The sequence below is a fragment of the Polypterus senegalus genome, chromosome 11 (assembly GCF_016835505.1).
Source record: "Polypterus senegalus isolate Bchr_013 chromosome 11, ASM1683550v1, whole genome shotgun sequence".
Taxonomy (NCBI): Eukaryota; Metazoa; Chordata; class Cladistia; order Polypteriformes; family Polypteridae; genus Polypterus; species Polypterus senegalus.
In genome coordinates this window covers 149474336-149486978 of record NC_053164.1, presented here as the reverse complement: position 1 = coordinate 149486978, position 12643 = coordinate 149474336, and the positions used below count along the sequence as shown (strand labels likewise).

General features: G+C 37.9%; 1 protein-coding gene across 5 annotated transcripts in view; it reads right to left on the bottom strand.

The window, feature by feature from the left end:
• The window catches only part of mov10l1 (Mov10 like RISC complex RNA helicase 1), a 73494-nt gene that overhangs the window by 7396 nt on the left and 53455 nt on the right, over positions 1-12643 (bottom strand). For all 5 annotated transcript variants that reach the window (XM_039769847.1, XM_039769844.1, XM_039769846.1 and 2 more), the window contains 3 exons: positions 8582-8703; positions 8392-8491; positions 8108-8272 (listed from right to left, as the gene is read on the bottom strand). In XM_039769847.1, coding sequence (XP_039625781.1) covers positions 8108-8272; positions 8392-8491; positions 8582-8703 — 387 coding nt within the window. The remainder of the gene's footprint in view (positions 1-8107; positions 8273-8391; positions 8492-8581; positions 8704-12643) is intronic.

The following is a 12643-nucleotide window of genomic DNA, read 5'->3' as shown; positions in this document are numbered from 1 at the left end:
TGCATGTTCTTTTTGTCGCGCTTCGCGTTGATCATTTTAAAGCCTTTACAGCAGCTGTCGATTTGCACCTTCACGTCTCTCCAGCTTGTGAAGCGTGGGGAGGGTGGTATGGATGGCTGAACGCATGCTAAGGAGAAATAGTCGGATCATTTGCTGGCTTCCTGCTGCTGCTGCTGGCAAGCTGAGTGTTCTGCTTGTCATTTTTTAAGAGCTGGGAACACATGTCTGTCTGCCAAAAGCATTCCAACAACTGCTTGGTTAGATGTCTGTGTTTTTAAGATGTTGGAAACATTCATTCATTCATTCAAGATTCTGGTCCATGTTGACTTGATTGCATCATACAATGTCTGCTGCACATTGATACAATCTTCCTTTCTACCACATCCCAAAGTCTTATTAGATTCAGATCCAATGACTAGGAAGGCCACTGAACTTATTTTCATACTCACAAAACCAAGATGATTTTTGCTTTATGACAAGAAGTATTATGCTGGGAAAATGGGTACATAGTGGCCATGAAGGGATGCATAGGGTCAGAAACAATACTCAAATAGGTTGTAGCATTCAAGCAATGACTGATTGGTATTAACAGGCCCAAACTATTATACCACAATCAGCAGTTCTAGCCGCTACACCACTGAAGCTATAGTATTGTACACCTTTTGTGAAAGTGGTTATTTGATATTGGGCCATCAGCCTTCACACATTATACAGTTCATGTCTACATTTTGTCATTTATTACTAAAATGTGAAAAACATTTGTTTTAATGATGTGTTTACATAGATTGTTGTAGACACAAAACACACATCAAATGATTTCCCCTTACAATTTTAGATAGCTCTCTCCCAGATAATCAATCAAGGCAGGAACTGGGAGAACTTCTTGCCCGTTCTGAGGCTGTGGAGGGATGGGTATAGCAGGCTGCTAGCAGCTTGGGCTTATCAACACATTTAGAAGACAAAAGATGCTGATGGAGAGGTGCGACGAGATTTAAGGTGGGCTGAATTTACAAGTTTTTTTTGTTGGCTCTGGTAATTCTAGTGTTAAAAAATAAATTCATTTCAGTTACATCATCATGAAAACAAAGTACAATGAAACTCTTATTTCCACACATAACCAACACGCACCATACATTCACACCCCAGCAGAGCTAATCTTGATGAATAGGCCATGTGTAAAATACCACAGAACATAACAGGGGCCTCATGTATAAACGGTGCGTACGCACAGAAATGTTGCGTAAGAACTTTTCCACGTTCAAATCGCGATGTATAAAACCTACACTTGGCGTAAAGCCACGCACTTTTCCACGGTACCTCATGCCTTGTCGTACGCAAGTTCTCCGCTCGGTTTTGCAAACTGGCGACACCCAGCGTCAAAGCAATGGTACTGTTCTGTGTGATTACTCATTATTTTCATGACGCGCTTTATAAATACACCGAAACTAACCGCATATTGTTTATTAGTGTAATGCATCTGATTGTAATTAACTCGTAACAATATAATGGTCCAGGGAACAGCCATAGTATTCCAAATACCATAACTGCTTTAGCGTTGTTACTCTCACTGCACCTTCTTCTCCTTCTTCTTCTTTCAGCTCCTCCCATTAGGAGTTGCCACAGCGGATCATCTTTTTCCATATTACTCTCACTGCACGACTCGGAGTATTTATATCACTGTATCTGAGTGTGAATCACAGCAGCAGCTGATCGGAAAGAGAATTATCGGTATACAGCTTTAAGGACACGCTGTCTCAGCCACTGCAAAACGTTTTAAAGCCTTTCCTGTACAGACCTCGCGGTTCAGAAACAGTTTAATCCCAAGAACTTTAAATGCACTCAATCAATTGCTCCTTGTAGAACGGTTTGTACTTATAAGTACAATCACCCCACTGTAAACTTGCACTACAGTTATAATATCTCACAACCTGGGCCACTTTATAAAGCGTATTTACATATGATGACGATATCATTTTTAAGGTGAAATGCAGCAAAATATGTTTGTTAAATTATACACATAAAACTTTAACTTCATTTAAATAATCTATATTCTTCACTGGGAGTGTCATGAAGGATAGAATAATTAAACATGTACTACGAAGATATTTCAATGTTCTTTAAGCGTTTTGAAGAATCGCGCTAAGCTTACAGATGGCTTAACGTCTATTACAGAGCTGATTGTTGGCGATCGGTTACTTGGGGAAAGAAAAGCAAGGACTGCAGGCGGCCACGCCAATATATATTGAATATAATACAGAAAGAGAAAACAACACAGCTAAAAACGCAGCGACAAATTTCGACAAAAGATAAATGCTTGTCATGAGCACGAGGCTCATGAAACACATGTTTAATAATGTGCTTTAGCTCCTATCATCATGAAAATGACATCACGTATACATCTCAGTATTTTAGTTATTCAGAGAGCTGTAATATCACAAATGTAATGGACTCTGTGTCCAGTTGGAGGAAGAGAGCCAGTTTAAGAAGCAAGTAGTGATTCACACACATAGATCACATACAGTAGAAGATCAAATACAAAACAAAGCATTTAACGTGCTACTTTAATTACATGTGATTTGAGAAACTGGTTAATTAAACGATTTTAAGATGAAGTTTATAATGTTCTACTAAATGACAAAATAAACTACGTGATTAAAGTGGAAATGTCGAGATTGAAGTTGACATTTCGTGCTTTTTCCCCACCGTGTGCCTTTTTTCTCTGTACCCTAATAAACTTTCATATGACACTCAGACAGTGGGCTTGCAACTCTTCTTTTCACGGCAACTTTGATATGTGACTTCTTTTTATTTCCGGCACTGTGCGATTTTGTGAATGTGAGCTTTCAAGTTTCTCCAACACGCTATGTCACTCGATCAACTTCATTTTGTTGATTATACCACGGTTTATTTGAACAAATAGTATGTTTTTCCTTTGCCTCCACTTGGTATTCGCTGAAATTCTTATTTTCCCCGTGCTTTTCCCATTGTCTTTTCACAGAAGGCTGCGCTTAAGGGCGATTTATATTGATTTGCATATTCAAATAGGCGTAATTCTGGGAGGATTTGGGCCGTTACATAATGCGCATGCACGAGCGTTAGTTTTCACGCTGATCGGGATTTATGTAACGGAAGAACGTGGAAGTTGGAGTACGCACAGATTCCTGCATCTGGATTTTTCTGTGCGTAAGCACATTTCGGCTTTTGTGCTTACGCCATGTTATAGTGCGAGTTCTACGCACGGCGTTATACATGAGGCCCCAGGTGAATATTAGCCAGAGACTTTGTGGCCCCTCCAGTTCTCTGATCCATGCACAGAAGTCATGTCTGGAAATTCTCTGCTCTTGAAGCTGGTGCTCAAGGTAACATCAAAAATCCAGTCTGAAAATTATACATCCGAACAACATAAACCAAGAGGGAATTACATCAAACCTGTCCGCACCCGATTTTAAAAACAAATTGCAAATTATGTTATATTAAGAACTCGTACCATAATGTGCCAAAGTGTTCTTTTCTATAACTATCCATACTGCCATTATTTTTGCCAATGAGGAGTGTTTACTTCTTTTTATGCAACTATATCCAACAATAATGAGCCTATTAACCGTATGCTGCAAATTTAATGTGGCTAAGTGCTAAATTACATTAGGCTATAGCATGAAGTGTCCTTACCATTTAACACTAGAATTACCAGAGCCTACGAAAAAACTCGTAGATCCGTCCCACCTTAAATCGCTTCTTAAATCCATTCACACCCCTCTCCGCCAGCATCTTTTGTCATCTGAATGTGCTTATAAAGACAAGCTGCAAGCTCTCCCCACCGACTTAGAACATGCACAAACTTCTCCTAGCTCATGCCTTGATTGATTATCTGCGAGTGAAGTGGAGTTTTAGAGTGGAAATAGATCGTTATTTGGAACACACACATTTCATGTGTGTTCCATTTCTACAGTAATCTGTGTAAACACATTGTTAAAACAGAAACTTTTTCATATTTTAGTAATAAATGTAACAAAATGTAGGCATAAGCTATAAAATGTTTGAAGCCTGAAGTCCAAACGTCAAATAAACATTTTCACAAAAGGTTCAAGAACAATACAATAGTTTCCGTGGCATAGCAGTAAGATTTGCTGACTCAGAACGCTTCAGAGTTGCTGTGCCTCAGAGTTCAAAAATTCAGAGGTTTTTTTTGTTTTTTCTGTCCCCCCCTAGCCATTGGACCTTACTCTTATTTTATGTTAATTAATGTTGATTTATTTTGTTTTCTTATTGTGTCTTTTATTTTGTTATTCTTTATTATGTAAAGCACTTTGAGCTACTGTTTGTATGAAAATGTGCTATATAAATAAATGTTGTTGTTGTTGATTCCCTGCTGGGGAGAAAATTTTTTTCTTTTTAACCTTCGTCGCTCTGCCTGCCTGAACTCCGTCTATTTATATAGTAATAACAGTAATTTTATTATTGTATAGCAACTTCCCTGTCTGCCTATCATATAGTGCCTTTCCTTCCTATCGATCCCCTTAGCTGTTTTTTTATATATCTATTTTACAGTGCCTATGGGGTGCCAAACAGGCAATTACAAAGATTTTCAGAATACATAATCATTCCTGAATATATAAAGTCAAAACTTGAATATATACAGTAATTACTGAATATATAAAGTCAGCATCAGAATATATAAAGTCAGCGTTGGAATATATAAATTTAAAGTGAGATTATATTGATATTGATTGAAACGACTCCGGCACATTTTTAATAAACTCAAGGAGTTCCTAATACAACGTAATGAACTAAGTTAACAAAAACATCTTCAGAAAAATATAAATTATATGTGCGTTGTGCAGCAATATCAGCGCACATGTTGATCTATTTTTTCTTTCAGTTCATGTGCCTTCCCTGTTTATTTATATATCTAGTGACTTCTATACCGGTCTGTCTCTCTATTACACAGTGCTCTGTCTGTCTGTGTGTTATGGATCTTAGAAATAACAGTTATAAAGGACACTTGTTCATGTTAACTGCAGTCTTAATTGTTAAATATTTTAAAAGGAACATCCCACATGAAAATAATGATCTCATTAACTGAAAGTGCATACCAATTTATGAATTTTATGTCCGTTTGAGGTTAAAAAGAAAAAAAAAAAAAAAAAAAGAAAAATACCACTTCTTCCCCGACAGGGAATCGAACACAGGTCTTTGAGGCATAAAAAGAACCGCTGCCCTCGGAGTCAGCCAATCTTACCACTAAGCTACAGAAGCAGTTGTAATCATTCTTGAACCTATCGTGAAAGTGTTTATTTGATGTTTGGACTTCATGCTTTACACATTCTATAGTTTATGCCTACATTTTGTAACATTACTAAAAATATGAAAAAAGTTCCTGTTTTAACAATGTGTTTACACAGATTACTGTAGAAACGGAACATACATGAAATGCATGTGTTCCAAATAACAATCTATTATTTTCACTCTAAAACTCCACTTCACTCCCTGATAATCAATCAGGAGATGAGCTGGGAGAAGTTCGTGCATGTTCTAAGTCTGTGGGTGGGGGGATGGAATAGCCGGCTGCTTGCAACTTGTCTTTATAAGCACATTTACAGGACAAAGGACGCTGGTGGAGATGTGTGATGGGATTTAAGGGTGGGCCGGATCTACAAATTTTTTTGTAGGCTCTGGTAATTCTAGTGTTAATCAAGTTTCAGTAGACTCTTAATATTTTTAGATACAAACAATAGTTTGAGTAAAAACAAAAGTCGATATTTACAGACATGGTCACAGAGTTTTTCAAATAGGTACAGCACAACCACCTGCATAAAGGTTTACCTTTTTATCCTTCTCCAGGTCAGGTCAGGTCAGGTAGCATGCAATGGTACAGCAACATTGCCGCACCCACTACACAACAGCACAGCTCAGGATCCTGGTTGACAAACCCCAGGCTGACACACTGTCCCGTGTCTCCCACTAGAAATGAACATCTATCCGTTACAGCCAAATGTTACGTGGGTGTCCCCTTGGCCTGATTTAGCCATTCAGGTCCTCAACAATGAGGATCCGGTTAGCCAGATCACTCTTGGGGAAATCGCACCACATGGCAGTAGTGTCATAACTGATGCTACCTCACAATGCAGATAATGTGCCTCATTCAGGATTCCGTGAGCAACAGCTCGTTCAACACAAAGTAAAACCACCAGTAACCCAATGAAGTCTTAGGATGTCCCACAGGGCAGCACGATCAACTGAGTTGAACACTCTACAAAAACAGACAAAGGCTGCCGATATTTATGTTTGCACGCCATGAGAACCCTCAGTACCAGGATGCGGTTAATGGTAGACTTCTTAGGCATAAAACCAGACTGCTCCGATCACTGGAAGGTGAGCAAGTGGCTTGCAGAAGGTGAGCAAGAGGTCTGCAGTTGCCGCAATCCAGGTGATCACCTTTCCCTTTCCAGATAGGGACAACAAGTTGGTCCAGTCAGTTGGGACAATACCGATGCCCCAAATGGAAGCAAAGATTGTTTGCAATGCAAGGACAGGCTTACGACCAGGCTGGAGAAATTCACCCCGGATACTACAGATCCCTAGTGCCTTCCTTACCCTTGGACAGCTCACCACCCATGCAGTCTCAGCAAGACTGCGTGATTCACATCTAATTGAAAGATCAGCCTCAAGAAATATGGACCCATAGATGTCCAACTTCCTAGCCAAAGGATCAGCTTTAAGCAGCTGCTCAAAGCAGCCAGGCCAGCAGGTAACAATTGCAGCGCCACCCGTAAGGACCACTCCATCACCTGCTCAGACTGCGACACTCCAAGTAACAGATTTGGATGTGCGTAATGCTTCGATTCCTCTGTAAGGAGGATGCGAGTCACTAGACCATAAATGGTGTGTCACTTTCTCACAGATTCTTCCAACAAACTCCTCCTTATCTGCCCTCAAAGCCGTTCTTTGCAGTTCCTGAAACTGACTGGAGTTGTCATCAAGCCGAGTGCTGCTACTCTCAATTATATCCAGGGTGCCCTGCGAGATGAAACACCGCCTTCTGAGAACACTGTTATATTTGCAAAAGGAGGCTCAACTAAAGTATTGATGCAATATCTTTGTTGGGATGCCCAAATTTATGCACCGGTCTAATTTTGATATGATGCATATTGCATATTTTCTGTTAATGCAATAAACTTAGTGTCACTGCTGAAATAACTACTGTTTCAATAAGGCATGTCATATATTAAAAGGAAGTTGCTACTTCGAAAGCTCAGCAGATGATTAAAACAACAAACAAAGATATTATATCAATACTTAGTTGAGCCTCCTTTTGCAAATATAACAGCCTCTAGACGCCTCCTATGGCCTTTGAGTGTCTGGATTCTGGATGGAGGTATTTTTGACCATTCTTCCATACAAAAGCTCTCCAGTTCAGTTAAATTTGTTGGCTGCTGAGCCTGGACAGCCTACTTCAAAATCATCCCATAGATTTTCGATGATATTCAAGTCAGGGGACTGTGACGGCCATTCCAGAACATTGTACTTCTCCCACTGCATGAATGCCTTTGTAGATTTCGAACTGTGTTTTGGGTCATTGTTCTTGTTGGAATATCCAATCCTTGCGTAACTTCAACTTTGTGACTGGAGCTTGAACATTATGATGGTTGCATTGTTAATACATTATGCATTTGTAAAACATGTCAGGTTAATACAAAAGAAACATCAGCAGAGCTGTATGTAGTGTCCCTTAGAACCACACTAAGTTACAAGTATTTATGAGGGACTTTGCATGGATCTTTTTTGGCACATAATTCCTCTAGTTACACAGGAACAACAGACATACTGCAAAGTCTGCTTCACTACTTTCCCCTTGAATATGCGAGATTTTGTGCACAGAAAATTTTTAATTTGCCTCTACCGTAAGAATATAATTTGTGGCTAAGAGTCACCATCCTAGCCAAGTGGAATTAAAATACTACAGAGTTACATTGTGAAATGCTTCTTCACTTGAAACATGGTCTGCAGTTGCCAGCAGCAAAATTATGTTTGACTAAATTGCATGCTGATAACAATTTTTTTAATATGCTATATATTCAAAGTAGACTAATACTGTGAGCTAACTTACCAGCAGGGGATTGTAAGCACTGTGGGGACCAAACTCTTTTTCCTGGCGGGAATAGAGTGGCATGCTCATTAGTCTTTCCAAAAGGGATTTACTCAGACCATACACATTTGCCAGTATGGACTTTACTAATGGACCTAGCTGCATTGGATCTCCAGCCAACACAATCTACACAGAATAAAAACACAGTATTAGAGTTTTGTGTGTGATATGGATCAGAAACAAGACAAGTACATGTTGTAAAAACTCACCAGCATCTTAAATTAGTAAAATAATGGTCAACTCACCTGGCCATCTACCTCAGATAACAAAGCCAGTGGGATAAAGCACTCTGGCTCCATAGCCTGTCCTGCTTCATCAATGAACACATGGGTGAAGTGACCAACCCTTGGTAGCAAACAGAGAAACACCAGTGTTAAAAAAAATTAAAAGGTTTCCTTTTGAAATTCCTGTTGGGCATTATACATGTAAAATTACCGGAGGCCCACTTGGTAGAACATGCCAGCACTACTGCAGGTACTGATGACAATACGGTAATGTGCTGCCTGAAATATATCCTCTCCACTGTGGCTGTATGACTTAACTTCCTCTGGGATGCTCTAAGAAGGTAAATAGAAGAATAAGAACAATTAGAGGAGCACTAGTGTAAAGCTGGATACAGGACTCAATGGGTGTGCATACACTAAAACACACACTATGGGGGATCCCTACAGTAAGAAACCGAAGGAAGATTTACTACATATTGGTAGGAAACTTGCAGCAACCAGTATTTCAGAAGGCTAACTCCTCCTCCTCTAATGGAACACGAGTGGTTGTACCACTCGGCCTTCTTTGAGGAATAATCTTAATGCTTACTACCCAGAGGTGTAAAGAAATGAAGTACATTTTTCAGCTATTTTTACTTAAGTACATTTCATTCACTGTTTTTACCCCACTGCATTTTTAGGTCAAACACCATGCTTTTTACTTTTATTAAGTCATTGTTACTCTTTACACAGACCAAACTACAGTATTATAAATTCATAAAATAGAAATATCAGGTGTGTTGTCAACTTAGGTTATAGTTCAGCATTGCTCAGATGCAGCCAATAGAATGCCATACATCATTTAAAAATAAAAAGCACCATAGTGCGCCTTCAGCTGCTCATTTGGTATGTTGGTCCAATGCTTCACACTCACTGTTAAGACAAGGAAACTGAATGTGCATTTTCCTCAGTCATATTTTAACACTTCATTCAAAAGATATAAAATACAAAGATGACCGATATACAATACAGGGCCCTTTGGGGCCTGCCAGCGCCTGAAGAAACCTTTGCTTTCAAGAATGTCCTTCAAGTTTAAGCTTTTTTACCCCCCTCTTTAAGAAGTGCATCTTATGTGGAATCCCTGAAGACCCAAGAAGTAGTATCTTTTTAATCTTGTGCAAATAAAATTTTATGGGCACAAGTAATATTTTTAGACCACATGTTATGTGCACAATATATGTGTAATGTTGTACACACAAGGTAAAATGGCAAATTCTTATCAGCCCAATTACTTAAATACTGGAGTGAGTTCTGCTACAAGTCACTGACTAACAGACTTAACACTAGAATTACCAGAGCCTACGAAAAAACTCGTAATTCCGTCCCACCTTAAATCGCTTCTTAAAATCGTTCACAGCTCTCCACCAGCGTCTTTTGTCATCTAAATGTGCTGATAACATTCAGGCTGCAAGCAGCCGGCTATTCCATCCCCCACCGACTTAGAACGGGCACAAACTTCTCCCAGCTCATGCCTTGATTGATTATCTGGGAGTGAAGTGGAGTTTTAGACTGGAAATAATAGATCATTATTTGGAATACACGCATTTCACGTGTGTTCTGTTTCTACAGTAATCCGTGTAAGCTAAAAACTTAAAAGAAGTGGCGAGACAGCCTTCTGCAGTTATGCAGCTAAAATCTGGAATAGCTTGCCAATAGGAATTTGCCAGGCTAATATAATGAAGCACTTATATATATATACTATATATATATAAAAAAACCTGCTGAAAACACATTTTAACATGCTTCATCTTAGACTAATCCTGAGGCTCTGTATATTCAATTATTTTTCATTATTATTCATGGTATTTATATTCAAAATCCTTACTAACCCCTACTTTCTCTTCTTTTTCCGGTTTCTGTGGTGGCGATCTACGGCACCACCACCTATTCAAAGCACTGTGATGTTCCTACACTGATAGATGACTGTCATCATCAAGTTTTTCCATGAGAACCCTGAATACAATGAGGACTGATTGGGGTAATTTATTTTAGGTAAAATGCCTAGAGGGGGCTGGGTGGTTTCATGGACTTGGAACCCCTGAAGATTTTTTTTTTTTTTAAATGAAAGGACAAAACAGAAAATTTACAGTGTATCTCAGTAATTATCAATGTGGATGGTAGCTCTATATTTCAGTTTTGTATAAACTAGTACAGTGTGATAACACAAAAAATGTCTTTGTTTAAAGTATAACTATCAATTACGTTCGCCAACCTATTTGGATTTGCAAAGTTGCCAAAACCAATTGCGCACATGTAAATCTGAGAACACAAACAAACAAAAAATTGTGGCCGCACCATAATATATTTTGCATGCAACATACTGATGTTGTTCCTCCAAGATAACTTATGCACATAATACACGTCTTGTTTGCTGGATATACAACTTAAGACCACAATGTAAGAAATGTCATGTTGAAAACAAAAATGGCATTTAAATGAGATTCTGTTGCATTTATACAAGTGTTTTTAAAACTAGAAAGTACTGAAACAAATTTAATACAATAGTTATTGCGTTTTTTAGTAAGACAATATTGTGTTAAAACTTAATAGCAGTGCAATGGAAAATAACCAGCATCTTTGTCTTCTTCACACCACAATAATTAAGCACTCAAGTATAGTGTGTAGCAAGGTTATTATAGTTAATTAAAACTAAAATCAAAACTATTAGTAAAAAACATTTTTGTAAACTGAAATAAAATAGTTAAAACTGAAATGAAAAACTAAAACTGAACAAAAACTATTAATGTAGCTTGAAAGAGTAACTAATATAAAATAATTTACTAAAATAATTTTAGTTTTCATTTTTGAATGAATATTCTTGCTGTTAGTTTTTAACCCTTATAACTTTCAACTCTAAAACTGAAAGTCATCCACCACAAGCAGCCTGCACATATTCATCCAGTGAAAGGCGGAGGGCTGGTGTTCACACAGCATTTGCGTTGACAGAGCAAGATGAATATGCGCATAAAGCCTTGGAAAAGAAAGCACTTTTTTTAGGCGCCACCTTTCCTTGCATTTGTTGTATATGAAGATGTAATTGAAACGCCTGAAACTGGAATGTGCTGGCCAAAAAAAATCTTTACCGTATGGACAGAAAAAACATGAGTGAGTAACGTTTCAGTTTATTTCTCAGGTGCCCATCTTTTGTTGACAGTAATTCACCTGCCACATCTCATACGAAGTATAGAGAAAGTACAGTAATCATGAAAAATATTTGAACTCGAGATTTTGATGAATCTTGACATTTTAGAACTCAGAGTCTGAAAATACCTTTTTATTTGGAATTGTGTGTGTGTGTAAACACGATAATGCAGATACGCAACTAGATAGATGGATGAAATTCAGCATGTGGTTGTTACACCAAAATTGTAGATCTGTATTAACTTTTGGGCCAAATCCATCAAAAGGAAGTGGTACTTTACCTGAACACATACTCGATTTTTTTTTTTTTAATTCAGCTTCAGAGTCCGATTTATTCAACTTAACTTTTATAATAATTATTCAATATATTATTAATTTGATTTGATGGTTCTTTAATGTACATAATATAATCATTGTCTTGTAGTTTACTCCTCAAATATCCATCCCCATATCTGAGTATACAAGAAAGTCTAGGGGAGACCACTGTCGATTTTGACAAGGTCATCATACAAGATCAGCATATTGTTGCTGACCAATCACTTTTTCTTTAAAAATGTGGTTTAATAATGAAGCAATACAAAGTTTGTAAAATTTCTGGGTTGGAAATGTCTCTACTGAATCACTGGTACGTAGGCGAAGAAGGTCTGCCAAGTGATGAAAAACTAAACATACTAATGTGTTTTTGTATTTATGCTATATTTATTAATTATCTTTTTTAGTTAATAGTCACAACTCAAAATACCTGATATTATGAAAATAATCCAGGGGCAGAATTGTTTTAAAAAATTGGTCCCCATTTTTTCAATGTTTCTCTCTCTCTCACAATAGATAGTTGAAATATCATATTCTTTTTGTTCTTAACATCAGCCATATCATACATATTGCATACCAGAGATTTTTCCTGCTTTGCATCCAAACCTGCTTGGGTAGGCTCCAGGTTTCCTGTGATCCTCCTCTGGATAAACAGGTTTAGATAATGTATATATTGTTCTTAATCTCAGATACTGTCTGTTATTTTGTGCCCATCCATACTCTTATTACCTTTCTCTTGCTCTGCTCATTAAGGATTTACCATTCTTATTGGCTATTCAAG